At 46.8% G+C, this 27,443-nt stretch overlaps 1 protein-coding gene across 1 annotated transcript in view; it reads right to left on the bottom strand.

The window, feature by feature from the left end:
• The window catches only part of ADCK3 (aarF domain containing kinase 3), a 32,954-nt gene extending 5,580 nt beyond the window's left edge, over positions 1–27,374 (bottom strand). Inside the window, exons 1-10 of the mRNA XM_010133043.1 lie at positions 27,198–27,374; positions 24,956–25,366; positions 23,658–23,724; positions 16,664–16,738; positions 10,063–10,185; positions 5,180–5,265; positions 3,967–4,107; positions 2,680–2,761; positions 1,204–1,297; positions 175–316 (exon numbers count right to left, since the gene is read on the bottom strand). Of these exons, the coding sequence (XP_010131345.1) occupies positions 175–316; positions 1,204–1,297; positions 2,680–2,761; positions 3,967–4,107; positions 5,180–5,265; positions 10,063–10,185; positions 16,664–16,738; positions 23,658–23,724; positions 24,956–25,366; positions 27,198–27,374 (1,398 nt within the window). The remainder of the gene's footprint in view (positions 1–174; positions 317–1,203; positions 1,298–2,679; positions 2,762–3,966; positions 4,108–5,179; positions 5,266–10,062; positions 10,186–16,663; positions 16,739–23,657; positions 23,725–24,955; positions 25,367–27,197) is intronic.
• Positions 27,375–27,443: the final 69 nt, after the last annotated feature.

Here is a 27,443-nt window from a genome sequence, read left to right as displayed (position 1 = left end):
AGCACCATTGCCAGATTCCCCACACAGAAACCTTCCGAGAGGCTCCAGGCAGTGCCCAACTCCAGCACTGCTCAGGGTTTGCCCTTCCAGAAAGCATCCCCTGGTCTTCCAGCCACCAGGCAGGCTGAGCACACTGCTCTGAGCGAGGCGAGAAGGAAGAGCAGCCCGCAGTACCTCATTTCGAATCTCCTGGCTCAGCCCTACGGCTTGATCCAAGGGGAAGCCAGACACCAGCTCTGTGGTCAGGACATGCTTGCTGCACAGCTCGTCCACTACTCTTGGGACATAAAAGAAGGGGTGGTCTTTCAGCAGCTCCCTAGGGGACGGAGACAGGAGAGGAAAAGGTTAGGAGCCCTGAAAGCAGTCAGGCCCCTCCCCAACACCTCACACAGCACAGCCCCTTCACACCACCTCGCCCCGCACCCTGGCTGTGGCTGCCAGGAGCTGTTTTCCTCAGCACTTACAGTAGAGATCAAGTCACCAGAAACTACATCAGTGACTTACAGCTGATGCCAGCTCCTAAGGTCACATCTCCTGCCAGAGCAGTGACATTAGGAGGGCTCCAGGCCGGTACATGAAGGAGCACTGGGCTCCTCTGCTCACCCCACTTCAGGACCAGACCGCACACATGGATTGAACAGGCCTTTTCAAGGGGGGCACAGGGGCAGTTCTGCTGAGGGACTGGAGGGGCATCCAGCCTCCAGCAGCTCTCCCTCATCCAGCCTTCACATAAAAACACTCTGGTCCTCACTGCCAAGGCAACACAAGGGAGCAGGCAGTGCTGGCGGTGGTCATCGCTGTAAGAGGGCTGAACTGAAAAACCTCCTAGACCAAAGGATGGGAGCAGCTCACAACAGGCTGCCGTAAGAGTACACAGAACAGCAGCGCAGCCTGGCCTCCAGAGTTCCTGCCGGACCTCCGTGTGTGGTAAGACGGGCACATGCTGAAGGAGCGGAGATTGCAGCCACCTGCGTCATCCCCAGGCTTCAGCATCAGCGTCACGTTTTCAGCTGGCTGAAAATGCCTGGCTGAGACAGGGCAGTAATTCTAGCAGACAGCTCAGGCCACAAACACTCACTCTTCCCCTGTGCTGCATCCCAGGGCATGGCATTCATCTCCCCACTCTCCCTGAAATTAGGCAACCTCTCCTGCATTTCACACACACACAGATGGGAGGGGTTGAAGGCAATGGTGTGAACATACTGGAATTTCCTTGCACAGTCAGCTTCTCTCTGGTAGTCACACTCCAGGGCCAGCTCTCTGCTCATGACTTCGATCAAATGCTCAGGGAACAAACCTGAAAGCCAAAGAGCAGAGAAGAGAGCAGCCTTAGATGAAAGGAGCCCCTCAGGCTAAGCTTTCCCGAGCTGAGGAGCAACCTGCTATCCAGACAACCCTGAGCTGAAGAGTATGAGAGGCCCCAGAGAGCCAAAGTTTATTTCCAACTAGATACAGGTTCTGCCGGTAATCTGGGCCAAGGCTACGCAGCTGCGCCTAAAGCAAGGTGCATCCACACCGTTCTTGTATGTAGGGCTCCATCCTCCCCCGGCTCCCACCCCACAGCCCAAGCTGTCAGCTCCTGAGTATTGGCATGGCTGTGCAGAGACACGCCAAGGACTAGAAGCACCCAAACACTAGACTGGACAAGAGCAGCAAAAAAGGCTCCAAACCATAATAGCCTGCAACTGGAAGCAGAAACAGCCAGGCAGGAACAGCATGACTAGGATAGTGAACCGCAGCAGCACACAGACATGGCCTGAGTCACCCAGTCCAGTCTTCTCTGTCTTGGAGCTGGAAAACCAATCTACTTCTTTGGCCAGATGTGGCTGGGAGTGCAGCAACCTCTGCAGGGCCCTGCCCAGCCACCACAGAAAACAGTCACAGGATTTGGCAGCACCCAGCCCGATTTTAAAGCGGCATTTGTACAGTCCCACCAAGATTTACAGCTGCTGCAGGCAGGTATTTGGAAAAAAGGAGCAGCAAGTGCTGCGTTCCTTGTGGGAAAAGAGACTTAGGCATGTGCTGGGACAGTGAGCAAGCTCTGACAGTTCTGCACACCTCCACAACTCTGACTGGGAAGAACAGAGAACAACTGGGAAGAGCAGAGAATGGCAGCCATGAAGGGCTACAGGAAACAAGGAGAAGAAGAGTTCTGTCAAATATACCCGAAAATCACAGATGAAGGAAGACTACCTAACCTGAACACTGCCCACGCTCCATGAAAAAAGCCATCAAGAGTGAGTATACCCAGACACTTCACACTTTGCCAGGAGTCCCTACGGGTCCTTCACTATAAATGGCACACAGAGACTAGTGCACGTTACTCGTGGGCAAGAAAAACACAACACGGGTGCAGTGCCCACCCCACAGAGTAGATATTGGAGCAGGCACATGCCCAGCAAAGGCAGTGGCAGCTCTGCAGCAGTAGAGGGGAGCAGAGCATGGCTCCCCAAGTTGGCCCTGCACCTACTGCACATCCTCTACCTCTCCCACTTTCTGCGGGAGATCTGCTCCTGGGCAGACTTCGCAGTTCTTAAGTCTTTTTACTGTTTCCTTGAGGCTGTTTCCTCCCTCCAGTCTTTAGAGAGACATACACAACGTGCTGCTGGGAAGGGGCTGGCAGAACTCAACGTGTGCCAGTGGGAACACAGGGCCTGCCAAGGGCCTCTGTCTTTTTACCTTCAGGGAGAATATTGCTCATGTTCAGGACGGCCATCAGGTTGTTCACATCACTGTTGATGCTCTGGGCAACTCCAGGGTACTGCAGGACAGAATGGAAGAGGGCAGCGTTGAGATTAGCCGGATAAAAATGCCTTCCAGATCAACATCCACTGACCCCACAGCACTGCCACCTACAGCCTGGCCACGAGCCCGGGCATACCTGAGCCACACACCTCTACTCTAAAAGCTTATTTAAAGCACAGCGTCTGAAACAGAGGACAGACAGAGAAGCTAAGATGCAGCTCCTTGCAGCCAGAAGGGCCTGTTCACGTCCTCTGACAGGGACCCTTCTACCACAAGAGGTTTTCAGACACAATTCTCGCAACAGAGATGGCAGTCAGTCATTTCCCTACCACGTGCTGGAAGCACCTGCCACTGACAGCCCCAGAGCATCTCATACATAGCAGCAGGGTAAGTCGTGGGACCCCAGGCCAGTCCTGGCAAAGGTGCCTCCTTTCTCACCTCGTCTGTCAAGAAGGGAACCAGCCTATACTGCTGTGGAGCAGAATATGCACTGATGCTACAGGGTTAACTTTCCATTGCTTTTACCTTGGCCTAACTTCAGAGAGTACTTTGGACACAAATGGCTTGAGAAGGAGACACCAGTACCCACCCATATCATCTAAAGTCTCCCCACTTTACAAAAAACACCAGCCATCTGGCCAGCTCTGCCTGGGACCCTGCTCAGTCAGCAAGGGACCTCACTCCTTTGGATTATCAACCAACTGTACAAGGAGTTTCAGCTCTAGAACTTAATTCTGTTAGAAATACCTGCTTGAAGTTGCCGACGGCTTTCGTGTGAGCTGGTGAATACCTCTTTGTATTGTCAGACTGCCACTGCTCAACAATCAGTGCCTGCTTGTCATGTAAAACGTCTTTAACCTCTGAGCTGTGGCCAGAAAGGGGCACGTAGCATGTGCACATCCCAGAGAGGAGACTGAGCTATGGAGCAGGGAGGACCCTCACACACAGCCCTAAAAAAAGTACAAGCAGTCCCTCACCACCACTATCCCTACACTGCAGCGACATGTCTACGAGACATCTCCCACTCATCTGGAGTCAGAGGCTGGCTCAAGCTGCAAAACCTTTTCTGTCTTTCCCCTCTGCTTGTACTAGGTAAGGTATCGCCAAACCCAAATTCTCGTTTGCATTAAAATGCTTCTTATCTTTCTAGTAAACATACTTATGCAGCTCCACTGTCCTATGGGACACAGGCAAGCGACAAGGCTGGTCTGTAAAGCCCACCTGGATTTTCATGGCAACTTCCTTCCCATTTTTCAAGCGTGCCAGGTGAACCTGACCAATTGAAGCAGCAGCAAAGGGTCGTTCTTCAAAGGACTCCAGTTTATCCCTCCAGTTGGGGCCAAGATCATTGTTGAGAGTTTTCTACAAACAGAAAAAGCATCAGGGTTTGAGAAGCAAAGATTTAAGATTTTCCCTACTGAGAATCACATTCTGCTAAGGTGCCTCACACAGCCTATAGTAGTTCTGAGTACCTACACTCTGCCTTCTAGATTGTCCTCCCTTCCTCATCGTTGCACACCACTGTGAGGAATGGCCCAGCCAGCAGTGCTTCTCCGGTGCTGATCAGATCTGCGTGGAGCTCTATAGCTCTAGCCTAAAGAGCAGAGACCTCGAGCACAAACACCACTACCTTAGCAAGACAAGCGTCCCCTTTTTGGTGCCACTTGTTATCTTCCAGGAAGCGAGCAAGGAGTATTTCTCCTCTTTCGCCATGCTGCCAAGCTGAACAGAAGCAACCCAGGCTCGCACAGGTGACTCTCTAAGGCAATACTGACAATTAAACATCACAGGCTACTTTAACAGCTTTTTTGCTACACTGCCAGACTGCCATATTTAAGTACTGGCTCTGCTCAGTGTCTTTCATAAGATAAGTAGGTTGGAAATGCCTTTCACATCACCCTTCACGTCTTAATTTACAAAGGGAAGTAAAGAGAAAGAGAGACTGTGTACATTGGGGAAAGCAAAGTTTGTTTGCTTCACTCTAGCTCTTTGTGATGGTGAGTTAGATTCAACCAAAAAGCTAAGGACAAAGTTGCTGTTAATCTTCCATCAGACTAGGGCTTGTAAGGCTGTTTCTACAATGGGCTGTAGGCACTTCTCGATACTGGCTTAACATCCATGAGAAAGAGACTGAGCAGGAGAGGAGGCAACGTTCAACAAGACTCTGTAATCCTAATTGTATGCAGCATCCTGTTCCGTCAGCATAGTCTTCAGACATAAAAACATGTCTCCCTCTGTCTAGAGCTGAGCTTCAATGTTTTGGGGAGAAAAGTCAGCACGCAACTGAGATAAGAAATCAGATGACAACTGAAAATATGCAATATTTATTGAAAGAACTCTCTTCAAAATCCCCATCCACCTCCCTTACTGGGGTATGTCACAGGTGACATTTATTGTCCCTCCTTCCCAATACGCAGGCAGGAATATTCCTCACCATCACTTGCTTTATCGGCATGAAGTCAGCACTCTGACGTACACGTTCAAAAATCCTCTGGAGATGGGGGTTAATGAAGGCATCATCTGTCAAGAAAAAAAGCACACGGCTCTGAGTTCTCCAGTTCTTCTTCAGCACACAAAGAAACAAGCACCTGCATTCAGACAGGCCAGGCTGTCCTGCCCCAAGCACACTCCAGTGGAGGTTTTGGGAATGGTTCTCATTCAGAAACTCTCCATACCCAGAAGCAGCACCTGAGGCATCGCACCTTTAGAGATGAGACAAACAGAAGTCCTGTGCAAAAGTGGCAAAATAAAGGAAAAAACTATTCCTTCCTTTTCACTCTTGCAAAAACCTTCCTGTCACCCAAACACCCCCTTAAGCTAGCCTCCTGCTGGGGCAGGAGACAGCTTCTGTGCACACCTTCCCCATCACCAAGGGAAGGACGAAGTATGAATGCAGAGGAAAGCCTACTGAGAAACTTTTTATGCTTTGGAATCAGAGTTGTCACAGTGCTGTCCGGCTTTGTCCAGCAGCACTGCTGAGAGCAGTGGGCAGCTCCGCACCACGCGAAGGCACGATGGCAGTTGCACAAACCCAAGAGCAGGGTGCTCTGCACGAGCCTACGTCATCCGCCAGCCTGTCTTCTACAGCATTCAGGTCTAGGAGAGGACACTGCATCATGGAAGCACAGGTCACAGCAGGAACCCTCTGGAGAGTCATCCCCACACTCCCAGATTCGTAGGGTGGGTTAATCCAGTTCATTCTAAGGAGCAGCACCTACCCAAGAGCACTAAGCACCACTTCGGCAAGTATGAACTCTTAAAGAAATCACGATTCGGCATCTGCTACTGTAAACAACTACCCAAATGCAGAGCAACTGCAAGTGGGCAGCAAACACAGCTGAGCCAAAAGTAAGTTATTTTAAGGATTTAGCAAGCAAATATTTACACTCCTAAGAAAGAGGAAGGGTAGGGGCATCTTGAAAGATTAGTCCTCTCCTTTGAGCAAAGACTTCTACAACAGCTCAGAGAAAAGCCACCAGTTCCGGCAAACTTTTCATTTCATGAAGGATTATGGAGGAATTAAGTTTACCTGCTGCTCTGCCAACAGCCTTAGTGCTGAGAACTAAGTGCTGAGACTTTGAGATCAAGTCCAACCACTAACCCAGCATTGCCAAGTCACTGCTAAACCATGTCTCTCAGCACCACATCTACACGCCTCTTAACCACCTCCAGGGAAGGTGACTCCACCACTTCCCCGGACAGCTTGTTCCAATGCTTCACAACCCTTTTGGTGAAGAAATTTTTCTTAATATCCAAACTAAACCTCCCCTGGAGCAACTTGAAACTGTTTCTTCTTGACTGTTACTTGTTACTTGGGAGAACAGACTGACCCTCACCTCACTACAACCTCCTTTCAAGCAGTTGTAGAGTGTGATAAGGTCTCCCCTGAGCCTCCTTTTCTCCAGACAGAACAACCCCAGTTCCCTCAGCTGTTCCTCACAGGACTTGTGCCTCAGACCCTTCACCAGCTTCATGGCCTTTCTTTGGGTGTGCTCCATCACTTCTTGTAGTGACCTTCTTGTAGAGAGGAGCCCAAAACTGGACACAGTATTTGAGGTGCGGCCTGACCAGTGCCAAGTACAGGGGGACAATCCCTTCCCTACTGGCCGCACTGATACAAGCCAGGATGCTGTTGGCCTTCTGGGCCACCTGGGCACACTGCTGGCTCATATTCAGCTGCTGTTAACCAGTGCCCCCAGTTCCTTTTCCACTGTGCAGCTTTCCAGCCGCTCCTCCCCAAGCCCGTAGCGTTGCAGGGGGGTGTTGTGACCCATGTGCAGGACCCAGCACTTGGCCTTGTTGAACCTCAGACCACTGGCCTCGGCCCATGGATTCAGCGTGTCCAGATCCCTCTCTAGAGCCTCCAGACCTTCAAGGAGATCAACACTCCTGCCCAGCTTGGTGTGATCTGCAAACTTACAAAATCTGCCATTCCTCTGCATTTACAGATGCAGGTACAACTGCAAATCTAACCCAGGAAACAAGAAACAGTTACCTTAAGAGCACTGTCCTGGGAAGAGGGGTGGAAGGGGGCGGCAAAACAGAAAGAAAAGGTTACATAATGCAGAGACGTGACATTAACATTCAGTATTGTTTAGAAATTGTCACTAAAGTCATGAGCAGCATTTAAAAGTACTAACAAAACCCCACTGCAGAATCAACAGGAGTTTTTAAAAGGAGCTCACACTCTGTCAGAGATGAAGAGGCTTTGCAGGAGCAACAAGAAAAACTCCTGCTGTGATGTTATAACCCTGCAAGAAGGGCGGACACTGCATCTGAGCGCACTTTCCAAACACTGACAGAAATTTCTGCTCTGTCATCAACGGTGTATCACTGTCAGGCCTCTGAACAATATCAACACTGCTCTCGGGGGTGGATGAAAGTACGAGCTGCCATGCTCCAACGTGATAACCTGCACCTCCGAGGATGACTGTGCAGAAAGGGATGGACCTCACTGAACGTGACTCCTGCTCCTAAGAATGTGTCAGGGTCTGCCACAGGCATTTAGGATCAATTTCTGTTATTTTGCTTATTGCTGACATCCAAAAAACCTCACAAGGTATTTTAACCTTTAGTCTGAGAGGACATTCTTAATTGGGGCTGCTTGACCACCACTGCTTTGCTCACGAGCACAAGGCCAATTAGCCAAGAAACCTGCAAGTCCAGACTGACTGTACAGAAACTCAGCAGCAACGTTAAAAATCAGTCATGCTGCAGACGCAGCTCTGACAAAATGAGGCTTACAACACGCTGATGAATAAGGTTATACGTCTTTGTGGTAAAATGATGAGGCCTTACCGGAACGAAACTCACAGCAAGAGTCAAGGCAGGGCACGCTCAACCGGCAAACGCAGCTGCCTTTCCAATGTCTTCCAGAGCACACGTACCAGAAAGCAGGATGATTTGGGGCCCCTGGCATCTTTTCTGTGCATGACCTTCAAGAATGTGCATCCCTCATAAATCCACTGCCTCCCAAAAGCAGACAGCAGGGTTTGAGAACACTGCTTTGGAACTTGCGGCTGCTTTAGCTCACAGGTGCTCAGCTGCAGGAGGACAAGGCAGCACAGAGCTACGTTCAACTACCAGACATCCCTGTTAATGGAAGAGGCCAATTCAAACTCACCAGGCCACAGAGAAGCCCATGAAGCGGCAGGAACTGCGTGAAACTCTCCTGTCCAAACAGCCAGCCCAAGAACTGGCTGCTCCGCACTGCTGGAAGTGCCTAACTTACCTCACCACAGCTGTCCCTCAGCAAGGTCACCAGGGGGCTGTGTTCTCGCCAGGCATTGCTGCGCTCCGTGCACTTGTCACCAGAGTCAAACGAGGGCTTTAGCAACCACTGAGGCTGCTAGAGGCCTGTATGTTCTTGACAGCAAAGTGAAGTCAATCAGCAAGTGTTTGTCACTCCTGCCAAAGCTCAGTAACTTTAGAAGACAGCAGGCAAGTGACAAAATTCCAGAGCATTTCTGCTTCTCAGAGCTGGCCTTTCACAGCTCTTTCCTCACATCCAAGCCTAGGGCAGCTGTGACCAGGCTCTGGGCACTCATCAGGTGCACTTCAATAGTGTCTTAAGAATTTTAAATTAATCTGCACCTACAGTAGACAAGGTAACTTCAGAGCCGATTTCCAGACACGGCTCACCTCACATACCAAAGGCACTGGCCACAGAAAGCAAGGAGCGCAAGAGCTCCTCCTGGATCTGCACTGCGAAGGTGTCTTTGGCACCTGGCAGTTTCTAGAGGGTGAGAAAAGCACATAGGTGGCAGCCTTTAACATGGCAGCAGCAGCTGCTGCCTCCCATGTTGCCATCAGCCTGGCACACACCTAAAACAAGCGATTAACAAATGAAGAACAATAAATACCACAATCAGGGCTCTCTGAAACAGGGAGCTCGTCTTGCTTTATCGGCTAACCCAAGTTATTCAATACTAGATCCAGCCTCAGCGGTCAACACCTACAAAAATTCCAGCAGAAGCACAAGCCAAGCAGCCCAAGTACTTCAAACACTCGGACACTGACTCGATTTCAGTGACATCTTGAAAGCTATTTCCAGACAAGCATAACAGCTATTTTTGGCTCGTTCTTTCCTTCCCTATCGAGCTGCGCAGGAAGGCAAGGTGGATAAGGTCCAGATAAGGTCTGAATTGAGCATACCTGCCATCTCCTGGGAGTAACCTCACAGTTCAGTGCAAACACTGATGTCACTCACGCCTTCTTCACTTGCAGTCACTGACCTCAGAGCCTGACAGTAAGTACCAGTTTGAAGCCTCCTCAAGATGAAAACAAGTGTTTCATACCTGATAAGATAATCAGCTGTACTGGCCTTTCCAGCAACGCTTCAGTGCCAGCAAAGCACGTAGACCACAAACAGGTTGCTATAATGGGAGAGGACTGTGGACATAACCTTGACCACTTTTGGTGAGCAAAGAACAGCATCATGTTCTTGTAGCTGTCATCCTCCTTTATAGGAGGACACCTGCACGTAGAGGGTGATACAGCTATGTTTCTCGATTGGTTTTAAGACAGGCATTAAAATTCACAGTGTCACCTTATTTTCAACCAGTTTCAGTGGTCTGCCTGTCACAACAGGGACATTGGGGAAGTGGTAGTATATAGCACACACATCAGTAATTTCATACTGGCGTTAGACTGAACTCAAACATACCTCCAACGCTGCTCTCGCATGAGAAAGCCACTTGACTAGTCTCTCCAAATTCACTTGACACTGACTGATTCCAGGCAACTGACCATGTATCTCAAGAAATCAACTGCCCACCTGGCAGCATTGAAGATAGCTGAGGACCTGTTACCACTTACCTTGAATGCTTAACATCTGTCCCAGCTTCAGTGCTGCTCCCCGGACCTTGCACAACGTTCTCACAATTCTTTCTGCGTTGGCCTCTGATAGGAATGGGCTAGAATCCATCACTGCTTTCTTTCCTGAGAGCAAGGAGAGAAAGCATACAGATGAAGAACACCCTTATCTCAGCAAGCTCATTTCATCATGTTAGCCAGTATTCAACAGGAGACTTGTCCTTCCCCAGAGAAATCAAACTAGGGCTACATTCTGTGCCTTCGCTGCAACCCAAGGGCACAGGCTAAGTTCTACACGTGTCCTGTGACAACTTTGACGTTGCTGGCTTGAGGGCCCACAGCAGCAAGTCACAGGCCCCATCAGTGTCCATGCTACTACACAAGTTGTCCAGGATCCTGGGCAGATGTTGGTGCTTGAACTCACTCTAACAGGTAGCTCAGCCTAGAACACTACATAAAGGTCTCCCAAGCCCCATGCCATAGGCTGCAGCACAGCCATGGCCTCAGAAGAGCCGCAGGGGTGAGCCACAGCAAGGAGGAACGGTCAAAAGCCTTGACAGCACACTGACAGACTGAGAAGGTGCCGGCATGGTCAGAGTAGGGATTCACTCCAGCACCAAACCTTTTTTCTCATACCAGCTAATTCTTGCCCCAAACATGTATGTTCACACACAAACATACCCTGCCGTGCAATTGCACATCCAGGGTGTGCACTAGACAGCCACAGAGAGCAGACACAGCTTTCACATCTCCAAGTCCACATAACTTTTACAGTCTCCTGACAGGCAAAACCAACACCATAACCCCAAAATACTATTGCTGTGCATACAGCAATTTGAAAAGCAGCAGATTCCAAATCTGTGATGAGGTTAACCAAGCTGGTCAAATCAGGGAGGCTGGAGATATTCCTCACAAGAGAAGCGCAGCAGGAGCTCTCATCTGTGATACCATCTCTTCTTGCACAATTGTGCTGGAGGGAAAATTAATTCCTGTTGTCAAGATTGCCATCCTTTTTCCCCTTTTACATCCTCACACGTGCGTGGCTTTCCTCATCGCGTTCTTATGGGCAGCTTGCTACTGAAGGACACTGCCTTTAGACAGAAGAACGGCTCAGTGTAGCTAGTCACTGGTTCTGACTGCCCGGAGAGGCCATGCAGGGTGGAGGCCTGACCCTTCCGTCCTTGCTGCCATCAGCAGCAGCTTGTGCAGAACAAGGCCCAAAATATACATAGTCAAACACACATTCCTGCCCCCAAGAACGGGTGAAGCCTGACAGGCTCACTAAGTGGTCATTTCAGTCGTCTACACAGCAGTGCCACAGTTCCAAGTGTGCAACAAGGTTTTTGTGTGGCATAAGAAGCACTTCCCCTCCACTTTTCTTTTGTGATCCCTTTGGGAGAAGCAACCCAAAGCTCCTCCTCCAGGGCAATGCCCAGTAGAGTAGAAGCAAAGGGGACAGGCAGGCCCCCGCCAGCCACCTCTCTTGGGCTGCAGGTCAGCTTCTGCTGAGGGAGAGCCAAGCAGGAGGAAGGCAAGGTCCTACAGCCAGGCTGCAGGGCTCACGGCTAGTGTGCTGATCTTGGAACTACAACATTTTGTTTTAACACTTCAGCGGAAAGGGTACTAAGGACCGAACAGCTGAAGCCCCCATATACAAGCAGGGTCCAAAAAGCCACAGCAGCTGCAACAGCCCTGAAGATCTCAGGCAGATGGAAATTACTGGCATGTCATGTCAGGACTATAGCCGCAGGAGATCCTCTCCAGCTAGCACTCAGGAGCTTAGACTGGCCAGGGGACAGGGAAAAGAACCAAGAGTCAGAGCAAAGCAGCTGCTGCCTAAACTCTAGGAGCACAGACAACTTGGTACCGCTTTCTTGAGATGCTAAGCATGTTACTTTGCCCACTTGAAAAGCTAGCTGTGACGAGTGGAGTGCTTGGAGCTATCTAACAGAGCTTTTGCTCTCAACAATCACAGCTCAACTGTCCCAGCAGGAAACCTTTGTCCTTAGCAACGATGAGGCAAATAATCCGTTGTATGAGCTCCATCAGAAACACAGGAGCTAGGGGACGTACTAGGTCAAAGCCTTACCTTCCTTTACACCACCTGCACACAAAAACAGCCTCCTTTGAGTCCCCAGCAGGATAAAGGAGTGAGTTAGTGATTAAAATCACCTCCAGCAGCCAATGAACCCTGACTGTTTCAAGTCTTATCAGAGAAAGAGCCAAACACAGGCACTCCCCATCCTTTTCCGGCACGCTTCTCACTGAAGTTAGGCCCACAGGCACACACACCTGATCACCAGGCAGCCCAACAGCACGTGATCGGCTGTTACTGGCTTATGTACTTTGTTAAAAGTGGGCACAAACAAGAAGGTCACCTGAAAACAAGAGCCAAAAAGGAGGATTATGTAAATGACAAGTGGACAGAAAACAGACTTCCAAGGTCAGGTACAAAGGAAGTGCGGACAAACCCCAGCACAAGATCATGAAGAAATATGCCAATTTTCAGTAAGTTAACGTTCTTCCCAGAGGTAGCTGGCACCTTTTGACGCTACAATTTCCTCCCCATCTTAAGATCACGAAGTTGGTGGGATGATCTTCTACCTACTTCATCAGGGAAAGAAAACAGGCAAATAGAAGTCACATCTAAACAAGCTGTGGCAACAAGGAGCTCTCAAGGCTCATGCAGCCACGGTGCCTAGAGCCTGTCAGCTCTTCCACAGCAGAGGCTGCAGCAGATGTCCTCAGGAGTGCTTTGACCAACTTTTTCCTTTCCAAACCCCGAGTCAGCATGACCCCTTCAAAATCTGTGTGCATCTCACAGCTGTGTCGCTGCTTTTCCACCTCCTTTGCTACTGTCAAATGGAGAACTAGCCACTGGACTGTGTGTCTGTTTGTTTTTAGGAACATCTGCCACACAAACCTGGGGCAAGGGAAGAGTCAAAAACGTAGCCTAAACACTTAGGACTGACAATTCAAGGAGATTGCATTATTATCATTACATAAGGAAACAACCCTAGGCCAGCTGCCAGCCCTCCAGGGCTCTGCCTGGACTGGCATTCGCACAGTGCCTAGTAGAACAGCCCAGGACAGGTCATTAATAAGTTACGAAGTTGACCCTGAACCCAGTAGTGGTAGCTGTTTATCTGGGCACTCTATTCTTGGAAGTTTATTCTACTGTCCCATTCCCATCCTATGTCAGCCCTATATTTTAGATACACACTCTAAATACTGAGACCACCATCAGGGTCATCAGTTACTTTTAATTAGCTACAATAGCCTAGTAAGTAAATTCCCACTGGAAATCAGGTACAGCCATTCTCTTTCTAAAATAATAAGAAAAGCCAAACCACCTACTAAAGAACTTAAAGAGGGCAGCATTAGTCCTTCAAGTCCTTAAAAAAAACCCAAAACCGCATCTAGTTATGGAGCAGTGGAAAGAATGTGTGTCCAGGACATCAGGCATGGATGAAGAAGGGAAAAAAATCAACAGTCTTGCACCAGACTTTCTTGTTCTAGGATAAACCCCTTCAGTGAATTGTTTATGGAAACAGAGACAATCCAAAGCAGAGAACAACGAAGAGCCCTGTGGTTACTAAACAAGGATGGGGAAGTTGAGCAGGAAAAGACACATCAGCACTAGCGCAGTTGCTGGAGACCGTGTAGGAGAGCAGGTATTCGTGTATACCCCATTTGACAACAGTAATGGAAAGAAGTACAAGCCACGCTACCAGAATCACTTGTAGCTCAGGAGTTTCTGGCTTGCAGTTTTGTGCCTGAAGGATTGGTATTTCTAGCTCCCTTTTAAAGGTGTGAAGACCCTTTCGTTTGATCTGACTGGGCAAGAGGATGGTAACCAAGAGAAGGCTCTTTCTCGTCACTCTGGGATGCCAGTGAGAGCATGAAATCGTAGGCATGCCTTTGGGCATATACACAACCCACTTGTTTAAGTTTGAAGTGCCAAAAAGTTACTATTAATATTGCAGCAGTGGGAAGAGAAAATGCATCCTCTACCAGCTTCCAGAGAACCGGACAATGTCATCTTCAGTAGAGACAGGTCTTAGCCAGAGCTGATAGTGCTGGTAGCCAGAAATTTGGGACACAAATGCCTCAAGCTGAAATCATGAAAGGGATGCACAGGCAGTTTTTAAAGAATTGTAGAGGAACTTATGTCAAGAGATTTCCCCCAAGAACAGCTAAGGCTGGTGCTGCCAGAAGAACAGTAAGAAAATGGGATCTTGGACTCCAAACTGTGCATGAACCCTCTGCCATGCACTGTTGCAGAAGCAGGGCCCACGGAGGGAGTTCTCATCTATGGAACCTCACCCCCACTGTAAAATCCTGTGGAAAACACATTCAGGGAGACTAGCTAGAGATGGCAGCTGAGTCACCCAGAGACTCCCCTCTGTTCTTGGCCTGAGAAGCTCCAAGAGAGCACAAGGACTAAAAGTCTTCTACTTCTACCTCACCTCAATAGCTGCTGCTGCCATTTTCTAGCTCCCTTGCCTAGCACTGAAGCCAGCAGCCCTCACTGCCTTATTCTTCAATCAAGGTTTGTTCAAGAATATTACTCCTCCCAAGGCATGACTCAGGCTGCAGGGCAGGCTTCTGGCACCAAGTTACAGCTGCAAAGGAAAACAATCATTTCCCTAGCAAGAAGAAAAATATCTGAAGGTGCAACTGCTTTACTGCAAGGAAGATCTGTCTGTTGCCCTCCAAAGAATCCTCTCTCATGCTGTGAGGAAAAGAAACAAAGTTCATGTTATTCCCTCAAATTTCATAGCTCTGCAAGCTCATGTTTTTATTTTGGGGCGTGTCCAATTAGAAAATAATCTGGCAAGCAGAGAAATAACCAACAGTTGTATAATTCTTCCTCTGTCAAAAGCAAAGCAAACCATCAGCTTCCAACAGGTATGAACAACCTGTCAACCATCACAAGTGCTGAAAGCAAAAGCCTTCAAGGATTCTCTACAGGACAGGCCATGTTGGCCTGAATGCATGCCTTGAAATCACAGCAAAAAAACCCACCCACCAGCCTCAAACACCTCAGGTCATGGAGAGAGACAACAACTCTTTGCCAAGGATCCTTTTTCTATGCTGGACTGCTCTTGCAGTGCCTAGCTGTGCAGGGAACACAAAGATGCAAGCACTAACAAGTAGTGTCTTGGGTGGCACACAACCCCACAACCCCTTCCCTGCCCTGTGCCCCCACCCCAGGGGGCATGTTTCATTTGCTGCGGTGTTGGGTTTTGGCTTAGGGGTAGGGTTTAGAGGGGGGCAGGATTTAAATGGGTCTTTTGGTTGGGTTTCTCTTGGTTTGGTTTTGTTTGGTGTTTTGTTGTTGGTTTGGGGGTTTTGAGGGGGGCAGTGTTTGGTTTGTTGGTTTTTTTGTTTGTTTGTTTTTTTAAAAACACCTCTCCTCCCCCCTTCCAAACTTCAGGCAATCTAGTACCTCCTGGAATAGAGGTTTACATGTTCTCAGTCTCCATCCCACTGATCCCCAAAGACCAGGAGGAAGACACAAACTGGCCTTTCAGAAGAATACTGCTGGCCACAGAGTAAAATTACAAGGACCCAGCACTTGGCATTATCTCAAAGGAATGCTTCTGAACCAGGAACAATTTTTGCCTCTAGCTGCAAGTGCTTAGCCCTTTCATCAGGTCCCTCCAGTTCCTGGAAAGAATCTAAACACACAAACCAGAGCAAGCAGCTGAAGACCAAACAATCTGCAGTAACTGTAACAAAGAACTTCACATTTTGCAGTACCCACCAAAGCTTTTTGTGGATAAGAAACAAGTGAATGGAGTTACAAGCTTTAGAATAATTTCATGTTTTTTTAAGAAAGAAGGGCACGTCCTCTCTACGTCCTAAACCACTCACCTGCGCACCAACCATTCAGTACCACCATATTTCACCAACCCGTAAGCTTAGAAGAAAGCCACCATGACATGGCCAGGTACAACTCGGGAACATTTTACCTCCACCTTTAAACAAGCTGGGAAGAAAACATCATCAGGTCAATGTGCACAGTGTACCCTTCTGACCTGTTATGTGAATCCTTCAGAAGAATGCAAAAAAAAAAATTACGGGAAATAAAGAATTGCCGTTTAACAAGTTCCTAAAGTGTTTTGTCCCTCTCCGAAGAGAGCAGCCATCCTTGGAGTTCCTCCTAGGCAGAACGTCCTTCAAGTTTTCAAAGTTTTCAGACATAAGGGCTCTTCTACAGTTTCCATAGTGATAGAACTACATGGTTTCACTGAACATTTAAAAATAAGATTATTAGGGCAAGACAATCCAACAGCAGGCACAAGTATAATATTCAGACTCATGGGTGGCTGTGGGAAAGCAGAACTGTGCTGGCATGAACTCATTTCTCTTGCATACACCTTTGACTTTTGTCTACATAGTGAGGTTGTGGTGTGCTTAGATGGTAAGAGTCTGGAGGTGGAGAAGAATTTTGTTAAAAATAAGTGAACTACCCACATCCCCCTGCTATTCTGACTGCCTCACTGTCCCAGCTTTCAAAAGAATAAAACGTTTCAAACGCAGGTAAACTGTGTCTGGGAAACAATAATAATAAAAAAGGAATGTAGAAAGGGCTCACCACTGCGTTCCTCAGATCTAAGGCTCTTCTTTGCAACTTCTGCCAATGCGCCAATGCCAAGACCAACAGCCAGTCCTTTAAAGTAAGAGGAAAAAGATCCAGATCAGAATTAAAAAAACCTTCTGAACGCAAACAAAGGCATTTTTGTAATTAACTTTAAGCCACATAGTCAAATGCAAAGCAGCAAAACAGGTTGATTAGAACATCCCAGCTTTTGCATTGCAGTCATCTCCAAGCTGGATGTGGAACTGTTTTCTCCTGTACCTGAGCTCAGCATGCCAGCCAGGTATCATAGGCTAGGCCAGCCTGGGATGTCCGGCCCCTACAAATCACGTCAGTGAGCGCTACTCAGAGCGCTGTGCTCTGGCTGAGGTCCTGCTACAGACACTAATCATGGGGTTTAGGAGAGAGGAGGAAGAAAGCTCACAAGTGTGGTTCTCAAAGTACAGTTCTCAGGAAAGAACAGAATCGCCCTCACCTCCCACTGTGCCACCACGGCAGGGAGAAGCAAAACTGTATTTAGATGAAGCCACTGCCAGTAGGGCGTAAGGTTCTGTGACCCTGGTGTCTAAGCATTCGGGTATATTTGTCCTCATCAGCTGTGTTTGACCCCCACGTGCTCGTTGACTATGATGAACAGCAACACGTTCTTCCTGAGGCCCACCCTTATCGAAGCAGTGTTGTAACCTGCAGTTCCAAGGAGCTGTGCTGGGAATAACCTCTGACAGCAACAGTAAGAGCATGAGACCAAACAACTCCCTGTGCACTATCACTCTTGCAAGCAGTGAATTCTAGGGCGTTGTCTCACAGCCACAGATCAAGCTTATGACTACAAAAGAAGCATTATCTGCCTCCACTAACATGGCCAAAGCCACCGAGGATTAAATGAGACACAGATCTAATCATGCAGTAATCCATACTACCAAAGGTCCCACTGCCTTCCCATTTTCAAAATATTTTTCTGGATAGTAAATGACATGGACAGCCAGGAAGATTGGTGTTCCCTCACAGCTCCTCAGCAATGGTGCACCCCACCATGCCTGCCAGAAGTCTCCGTTGACCACTTTATTCCTTTGTTCTTACCAAGTTATTATCAGAAGAACTATGAAATTAGGGAATTAAATAATGGCCTAAATTCCTCATGGCTGTAACTCCATCCACTAACATCAGCACTAGGGACCAGTCTGACCCTGACCTTCAGGAACATATCACCTTCTCCTTTACCAACTTGAATTTCATTCATTGTGGCATCTGGAGCGCAAACAGCTCACACAACAAAACCTAGCATGCAAAACTTCACGCGTCCTCATCTTACAAGCCAGACTAACACTCTAGGGTTCAGAAAGCAAGTACCAGAACAGGGGGGTTCAGAGTCACAACTCTCACTGCCTGGAATGCCATCAGATTTGTTTTCCAGGCCATTTTTACACACCCACCCATCTGAAAGTCTAGGTATGTGTTATTTGAACACAAATAACGGTGTGTAGTGGGTCTGGCAGAGACAGGAGTTAATCTTCCTCACAGCAGCCTGTATCACACTGTGTGTTGTATTTATGACTGCCAAGTGCTGATAACACACCAACGTTTTAGCAGTTGCTGGACAGTGTTTGCACAGCATCAGGCCTTTTTCCCCACTCTGCCCTCACAATGAGTATGCTGGGAGTGGGCAAGAGACTGGGAGGGGAACCATCCTGGACAGCTGACCCAAATCAATCAAAGGGCTATCTGTACTATCTGTACCACGTAACATCAAGCTCAGCAGTAAAAGCTTGGAGAAAGAAGGATGAAGGGGAGAAGGGACAAACTTTTGGTTTTATGCTTGAGTGCTTGCCTTCCCAAGTAACTGCTACAGATACTGAGGCCATGCATTTCAGGAAGCGGCTGGACGTCTGCCTCCTTGTACATGGAGCTTTGCTTACCTATTAAACTGTCTACATGAACACCCAGGTTTCCTCACTTTTGTTCTTCCTATTCCATCCCGCTGTGAGAAGAAATGAGTGAGCGGCTGCGTAGGGCTCAGCTGTCAGCCAAGGTCACCCCACCACATGCTGCGAGACATTCAGCTGTTACCAGGAACAAGTCATCCCTCAAAAGAACCTGCACAGCTGCAGGAAAGCACTCTCCTCCTCTGGGCCACCAGTCTACCAACCTTGCACAAGTCACTCCTGGTGTCCCTCATTCTCCTTGTCTGCAAGATAAGTATTTCCTCCAAAACTAATCATTTTGGGACAACTTCCACCATCACTGAACAGCCAAAGTTCAGCACCTTGGAAAATAACATCCCCAAGCACCTCCAGAAAGTCACACTCCTGCATTCTGCACTTTATACAGACAGATTATTTCAGGTCTGGAAAATGCCACTTGGTTTATACCAGCAGAGTGCCTCTTCAGACATTTTCCAGGCATCTCCAGCACCCGCCACACTTCAAACCAAGCCCATCAAGAGATGATCTGGAATCAGTTTTGTTCAGGAAGAATCCTCTTGCTCAGCAACTGACACAACAAAACAAACAGGAGACTGGACAGGCTGTTAACACTCTGCTCAGCCTGCCAAGTGGAGGGGTGGGTGAGAGCTTCCCTGGAGCAGCCTGTGCCCTGGTTTTGGTCACGTCGAACACTGCAAGTATCACACAGTGAACACTGCAAGCTGCAGACGGTTGCACATCAATTTCCACTAGAATTCTGAGCGTTAAATACTCACCAGAAGAAAGCCTCATTCACGTGACAATCCGAATGCTGTGGCTCTCAGTCCCACATAGATTTTCACAACACACCTCAAGAGGCTAATTGCCTTTTTTTTTTTTTTCCAAAATTGCTACAGTCACATTAGAACTAGACTTCACTGCAGGCTTCCTGAACTTTCTTTATCACAAAAGGATCTTATAGCATTAAAATAAAAAACTCACAAACTGGTAATACGATTAAGGGAGATGAAAACTGCTTAGAAAAGTCAAATGATGTAAGGAAGGAAGAATGGAAATAAAGAAAAGATTAAGAACTATGTGGGTGGAATTGGTGACCCATCTACAGGCTACAAAACAAGCAAACAAGAACAAAAAACTGCAGAAAAAAATCTGTTTTACCTATTGCAGAAAAAAGTAAAATAAGAAAGAAAAAAGTAATTTATCTAGAAGAAAAAAGTAAAATAAAATAAAAAATAAAACAAATAAAAATCAAGGATGATATTTACTACTATAAATACAGTCACTCCAGGTGCTGCAAGAAGCATTAGGAAATACAGATAAAGGACAAAGAAGTTCAGCAGACGATCTTGTGCTGATTTTAGAGAATCATTAGGTTAGCACTACACGCAAGCACTGGAGAAACTGATCTTCAATCCTCCCAGCAAAATGTTTTTGCCCCCCGACGAGATAAGAAGCCAGGCAAACTCTGCAGTCCAAGTTTTCTGCCTCCTGTCATTAATGTGTCCATCACCCACCAGAGTGTCCTGACAGCACAGCCGAGAGGTCAACACTGGGTGGATAACAAAAAGATGCAAAGAGAGGAGGAGGAATGATTAAAGTGTGAAGAGAATCGTGCCGGTAGCATGGGAATTCAGCTGTCTGGCCCCCAGGAATAGCTACACAAACTCTGCTTTTGGCCTACTCAACATCTTTCCATCTTCTCCAAGCCTAAAGTTAAGTTCTTCTAATATGGAAATAAAAAAAACAGTGTTTCTTATCACACCAAGAAACATCAGAGTCAAATACTAGTTTGGCTGGAGTGAAGGTGGTAGGGGAAGAATCCACCTCAACTGCTGTATTTCCCACAATGATTTGCCAGAGTCTTCAAATGAAGATGATATCCCAGAGCACATAAGAAACAAATTGTGCAGAAAAAGCTTACTTGCTCTAAGCTGTGCTTCCTCACAGATACAGAGCAGCCTCCTGCCCGTAACTATTTTCAAGGCAATGCAAAGAGGCAGCTGGTAGAGCAGAAAACAATCAACCCCCAGCGCTGCTATCGCCCATTTAATTGTGATAATTTTGAAGTCCTAGGCAGCAAGGACAGAGCTGGGTCACTACTATCACGCAGGTTAAGAGTGAGATAGCCTGCAAAAGTGCTGCCTCCAGCTTTAAACCATCACCCCTCAGCAGCAGCAGGTGCTCACAAAAACTAATAATGTGATTGCAGACTCATTAAATCATCCAACACCTTCTTTCTGCCTTTCATTGAAAAGGCAAGACAAGAGAAAATACGCAAGAGAACCCACAGAGTGCAGGCACAAGAAGAGTGAGGACAGTAAGTAGCTAGGAGAGGCACATGGGTAGTACTTCCCCTTATCACAATCTAAGGAAAACAGTCAACAGTGAGCCAAAGCTCACCCACAACTTCAGAGGAATCAAAAGTGGATGGTACACTGCAGCTCTTGCCATCAGCTAATGTTTCCCAGTTTAAGCATTTAAAATACCTCATAAAGATGCAATCTGAAAAGAGCATTTCTTACCACGTAAGAGTCAGTCATGAAAGGCCACATTAGAATTAGTTGACAGGCTTTCACAATTGCACTGGCTGTCTCTCTCCTAAACTTGGAGCGGCTCCTGCTTGTGATTCGCTCCTCGCTATAGAGTCCCTCTTTACATTAAGCTCTTGAGGCTGTTTTTAAAAGCTCCTATCAGTCTGGATCAAGATCTGACCATTAAGGTAGTCTTTCTCACATGGGGCTGCCCACACTACTTCAGACTTGTCACACCTTCAGAAACCTTCTTCAACCAGTACGCTGGTATTTTGGTACCCAGCGTACCAAAATACTACCAAGGGATTTCCCAAACAGGAAAAAACCTACCTAAAAGCCACATCTGTTGTTTGTAAGCCAGCGTACCGACAGCACTATTTCTCATTGCTGTTGTGAGGAAAAATGCAGAGGGAAAGATAAGCAATGAATGCTAACAAGATATTGCAGAGACTAGAGAATTCGAACACCATTTTTGCAACACAATATCCCCCCAAAACAGCCTGAAAGCAAGAGTTCTGTCCTGCCAACAATTTCAGTCATAAAACAGAGAACTGGAGGAGAAGGGCAAGAAGGACAAAAAATAGATGACTCACACAGATAGGACTGGGCATGCTGCTTATAAACAATCATTTATTTCTTGCTCTCCCTTTGTGGTTTTGGTTTGGTGGGGTTGTTTTGTTTTTTATCCTGAAGTAAGGAGAAGACGGGTAGTTATACTTCCCCTTGAAGCATGAGTCAGCCCTGCCTCATGTAACAGTCTTGGATGCCAAGAGCTGCAGCGCACAGTGACAGCACTGGAACTCAAAGTTCACAGAAAATTTGGTCATCTGTCACTTCACATCCATCAGCTGTTGGCAAGCAGCCACAGATAAATTTGGAAGATGACAGCTAGAAGTGCTGTGACACTTTCCGTAAAAAACAAGGCTGGATTTAGAACAGAGACCTGTGTGCTACAAGAGCTTAAAAACAAAGATCCAAAAAGCAGATCATGAACCCTGCTTCCCTCTAAGGAATACTAAGCATGCTGAGAAGCCAGAGTGCCTGCAATGAACTACAGGGTTAAAAAGATCTGACCAACATTAAAGCGTTACGTTACTACAAAACTCACTTGCTGTTTATTCCTGCACCATACAGAATCAGTCTCTGCCCTCAACTCCTCCTAGCATGCATAGTACTCTGATAGAGCCACAAAGAGGAAGAATAATAGGGGGTTTTTTATATAATAATTGATCTGAATTACGTTTGACAGGCTATTTTTCTTTATTCCAAGTTCCTGAACATAAGGATGTCCTACTTTGCACATGTGCTTCACTATCAAATTTTGTGGAAGAGATTCACAATAGCCACAAGGGCTTAACATGCTACTTGTGAGGGACTGACAAGTATCACCTAGATAAATTACAATCATCTCAAAACACTAGGATCACAGAAAAACCCCAACAACAGAGAGACTACTCATCTAAGTATTAGCTAAGTAAGAGTAGCTGTGATCATCTTTTCCACCTGCAACACTGTGATAGTTTCCTTTTCCTCAGGAACATGCTAAGTCCTTTGATGGCTTTGGATAGAAGACATTATATAAGCACCATTTGTTAATATTACTGAAGATATTTAGCTGCTTTAACATAGTACGTCCCATTTTGCAAATAAAATTCACATAGGTTTCAGCTAGCTTGATCTTACAAGCTCAGACTTTACATCTTTCCTGGGAGAAAATGGGTTATAAGCAATGGCTAAGTAAATCAAACCTTGACTGTTATCATCGCCCCACCCTCAAAGGTCAACACCTAAAGAATATGTTTTCTGTTTAACCACTGTTCAGAGCAGTAGCAAGGATAAGTTCAGGAAAAAATATTAAAGTAACAGCTGCTCCAGCTGTTTGTGCTTGACAGTAACAGCATACTGTACGGACTAGAAGGAGAGTTTCCCCAATGAAGTGAAATCACATATGCAGGACCAGGGTATCTGCACAGACTGGAGACCAACCTGGACCTCACTCTCTCCCTGTCATTAAAACAGCACAGCCCAGTACGTGTTACCATGAAGGTCTGCAGTTCTACTAGGCGGTCCCAAATCATCTGCCTGGTGTTCTTGAGAGCAACTTGGGTTTTTTCCATTTCAGAACAGGTATACAAAAACTAAGCCCCAGGAATATATCAGCCTGTCATCTTAAGGCAGACGAAAAACGATGCGAACTCTGTAGTTCTTGTTTACAGGTAGTTTGCTGAATGCATCTGAAAAGTCTGTTTAAGTAGGGAGCTTTTTTCTTTGCCATACTATCTATCACAGCAGAAGTTATGATAAGAGGATTCAAACTATAAATTCATTCTGAGTAAAGCCCAAGATCCACAGTTGTCAATGAAAAAGCCCAAATCAACTTCTGATCGAACCAGCTGTTTGTGGGAGAGCACTTTCCTACTGGCAAGCTTAGCCAGAAAATAGAACCATCTAAAGCTCCAGCAGCAGCACTGTCACAGCCAGACATTAGTCAGTACGTGCAAGTGTAGTGACTTTGCCACTGTGGATGCGCACACTGACCTCCAAAGTTGGCGAGACGTCCGATCCTTGTGACAGGAACCTTCCTCTCCCGAGCCCGCTCACTGAGCTGCAGCAGAAAGAGAGGGAAAGGAAAACAAAACAAAAAATCCACAAATGAACTGGGCATATGGTGAGATACCTGCAAATTTAGAGTGCTAATTTGAAAGCACTTGAACAACTCGGTGCTACAGAAAGCTTTTCTTGAACACTGAGCCTTCTGTATTTTGAGAGATTTTCAAGTGAACACACTACAGAACAGACATACCATGAACTGAAACATACACTAAGCAGAGGAGTGGACAATAGTGAGCCAAAGATAGGAGAGCTGCCAACCGTGCTTAGAAACCCCATTTCTACTATCACCTCAGCAGCCTTTTATTTCAAACTTGGAGAAGCAGCACAATGCCAACCCAAACTCCCTTCCACACTTGGAATTAAAACTCATACAAGGTTATCAGGTTCACAGCACTGTAGACGATTCCCCCACACACAACAGCTGGAACAGCAGAAGCCAACAGTTTCATCAAAGCAATATCCTGAGAGCGTACCCACAGCAGCATCTGACAGTGGGTCTGGGGAAGGAGGCAGAAGGCCAGAGCGGATGGAAGGTATCTCCACTGTGAATTCTGTTGTCTGCACTGTCTCACACAAGGGCATGAAGCACTGAAGTGACAATTGTGACAGAAGTGACAATTCTCCGATCTACTAACGCTCAGGGCAACATTCCCTCCACCCCCAGAAGGACTGTACAACACAGTATGGGAAGCCACAGCCTTCTTCAAGAAGAGCTTGGGTCCAATTCATTTTTCATAGCCATAGTAAAACAACTAGTTAAAGGGAACAGGGCCCTTCAAGGAGAAGACAGACTCTTTAGGTCACTTCAAACCTTTGTAGCCTACAGCTGTCCCCATCTGCTCAACATTTAACCCCCAAAACAGGGATGAAATACAGACCCTTCATTACCGTAACAGGTATCAATAAACACACTGAGTCTTTGTAGCCCAGTGAATGACAGGAGAGCTCTTGTTAATAGAAAACTGAAGTCTAACCCTACGTATGCTTTTTAAACATCCTCTGACATCAGAATACCCGATATAGAGGGGCAGGTGTGAAAGAGCCTGAAAAGCTCTTGACAGAATAAATATCACAGAGTTCAGAGTTAATGAGCACTGACACTTTTGCCTCCGCAAAAGGAAATAGTGGAAGAGGAAGAAATGAGAGAAACGCAGGAGAAGGTAAGGACAACTCAGTATAGAAACCACACTTAATTTAAAAAACAAAACAAGACACAAACATACCATCTGTTTGTAGGGTTTCTGATCTGAACCTGGTTTGGCCTGTCTGGCTTTATCAATATCTTCAGCTGTTAATCCACCAACAGGGGAATGGTCTTGGTGAAAAGACCTGTTTTGTCCAACAGCAGCAGCAAAAGGATTTCCAGGGTCCCTAAAGCCTCCAAATAACCTTGCATCCGTTTTGGGAGGGAAAGGCTTCTGACCCATGCCAGAATATCCAGTCTCCCCAACACCTCTAAGAGGTCCATTCGTAGTGTAAGAGTAAGCAGGGCCTTCACTGCTGTGTTCGTGAAGCTTGCCGGGGGCAGTGGAGAAGTCCATTGCAGCATCTGATCGTTCTTGAGCCGAGAAGTCATAGTCTTTCCCAAAATCCTCACCAAGATCACTTAAGTTCTCCTGCTGTTTGCCTAGATCCTGCAAACAACAATAGAAATGCTTTAAGAAAGGAACTTAAAACCTGCTCCCTACCCATCCATGGTCCTCAGAGATGGGCATGCAGCTAGGCTGTCTTCACAATAAGTAATTTGTTAAGACTTTGGCACTGCAGACATTCACGATAAGAGACAGGAAAGAGACACTGAGTACACCTGGGATCACTGGCAGTCTTTCAATCCCACTGATGGAACAAATTCATTAAACAGCTTCTCAAATACCCGTAACTGGAGATACCTTATTCTCCATACACCGCCAGGAAGAATCACTAATTGTGGAGTTCACTAGAAGTAATACACCTCTCAGAAACAACAGGTGATGGCAGCTGCAATATCACGTAAGTCATACTTAGGAGGGGTAACAAAAAGCTGAACCACATAATAGTCAATCCTTCCCCCTACCATGCCCACTTCTCCTACCCTGTCCCTAATGCAGCAGAGCATTATCTCCTGTTTACTTGTTACGTGACATATTCCAGTTACCTATCTCAGCAGCAGCAATACCATGAAAGAACTGATGACCACTACAGCCAATCAATAGGATTTTAAACCCTGCTGTGGTCAGGCAATCAGGCAGCATATTTTAGGCTCTTTCCTAAACACTAATTAAATTTCCCTTCCTTACAGAAAAACACAGAACACAGTCTTTCCTGTTTTTCAGCAGGTCTCATGCTATTCTGAACTTCAACATCACAGGAGGGTGGGGGACAGGAGAAATCTGTTTACAGCTAGAGACTGGCCACAATACTGACTGAATGATTTCAGGCAAGGAGGCCTCTCTGCTTCCATACTCAGGTTTTTAAAAGCATGTCAAACAGCCAAAACTCTGCCACAGAACAAGATAGGTGAAATATAGTCACTTAAAATAAAAACTTTCCTCTCTTCTAAACAGAAAATGTAGCTTCAGAATACATATTTCTTACTGAGCCCTGCTTTGGCAGCAGCTTCTCACGCAACTCATTTACAGAATGCAGAGCAAGCGTACTGCGGTGTGCTTCTGGGGGCCTCTCGCGCAGAGAAACACGCGCGGAAACAGAACATCATCTCATTCTGTCTTCTTGGATGCAAACGAAAGACAAAGGCAAGACAAAGCACTATCCCAATAAACAAAAAACACCTTGCAAGCTCAGCTAGAACCAAGGAAACGGAGGCCCGTATTCCAGGGGTGAAGCAATAGACTGCCATGATAGTCTAAGCTCATTGCATAAAAAACATCCAAACATCACTTATTTGTTTCTGCTTCAAAGGAGTCTGGCTTTCCTTATGCTCCTCATTTGAAAATCAGTTCTGAAAATCCAGCCTGGGCTGGATGAACATGCAAACACCTGACCCTGAACCATTCTGAAAAATATCACGTGACCAGTTCTGTCAAGAAAGGAAGTGGCACTGAGATAAATCCAATTCACTCTAAAAGAACCCGTACGCTTAGTCAAAAGAGAGGTAATCAATGACTGAAGTTTAAAGGAGACTTTAGATAATAAAGCTGCTGGCTGATCCTACCAAGAGCCTGATCTTTGAAAAGATGAGGTGAACAGCACACTTTTAATTTTCAGCATGTCTTAAACATTCAGTAATGGAAACTGAAAAACTCTGCAGTAACATTCCCCTCCCATTCCCATCCAAGCACCTACTGCACACCACAGAAATCCTGGAGAACTCCCAGAGTGTTGCAACATCTGTGTTATCAATCGTGCACTTCAGAGCTAGGTTCTAGTTCACGATGCAAGTTCCTAGCCACTCTCACAACAAAACCAAAAAGTACCTGTAGAAAAGCAAAACATCAGACTGGACTATGCACAAAGAGCTTTGCTTACCTGCATTTTCCCCAAAGCAGAACTGAACTGTTCTTCAGCCGTGGCCTGGAGAGTCCTTGCAATGGTAACTGCATCGCCTCCGAGGAGCACCTGCCGAAGCTGTCCTGCTTGAGTTTCTATGATTGCCTTACTAACCTTTGTCAAGCCTCTCATGACCATGATAGCGTCACCTGCCATGACTGATGTCTTTCCGTGCTGAAAGATAAAGGGGCGGGGGGGGGGGGAGGCAAAAGGAAAGGAACAAGT

The sequence above is a fragment of the Buceros rhinoceros genome, unplaced genomic scaffold (genome assembly GCF_000710305.1).
Source record: "Buceros rhinoceros silvestris isolate BGI_N320 unplaced genomic scaffold, ASM71030v1 scaffold29483, whole genome shotgun sequence".
NCBI classification, from domain to species: Eukaryota; Metazoa; Chordata; class Aves; order Bucerotiformes; family Bucerotidae; genus Buceros; species Buceros rhinoceros.
The sequence above is the reverse complement of the archived record's forward strand: the minus strand, read 5'-3'. Positions and strand labels throughout refer to the sequence as shown.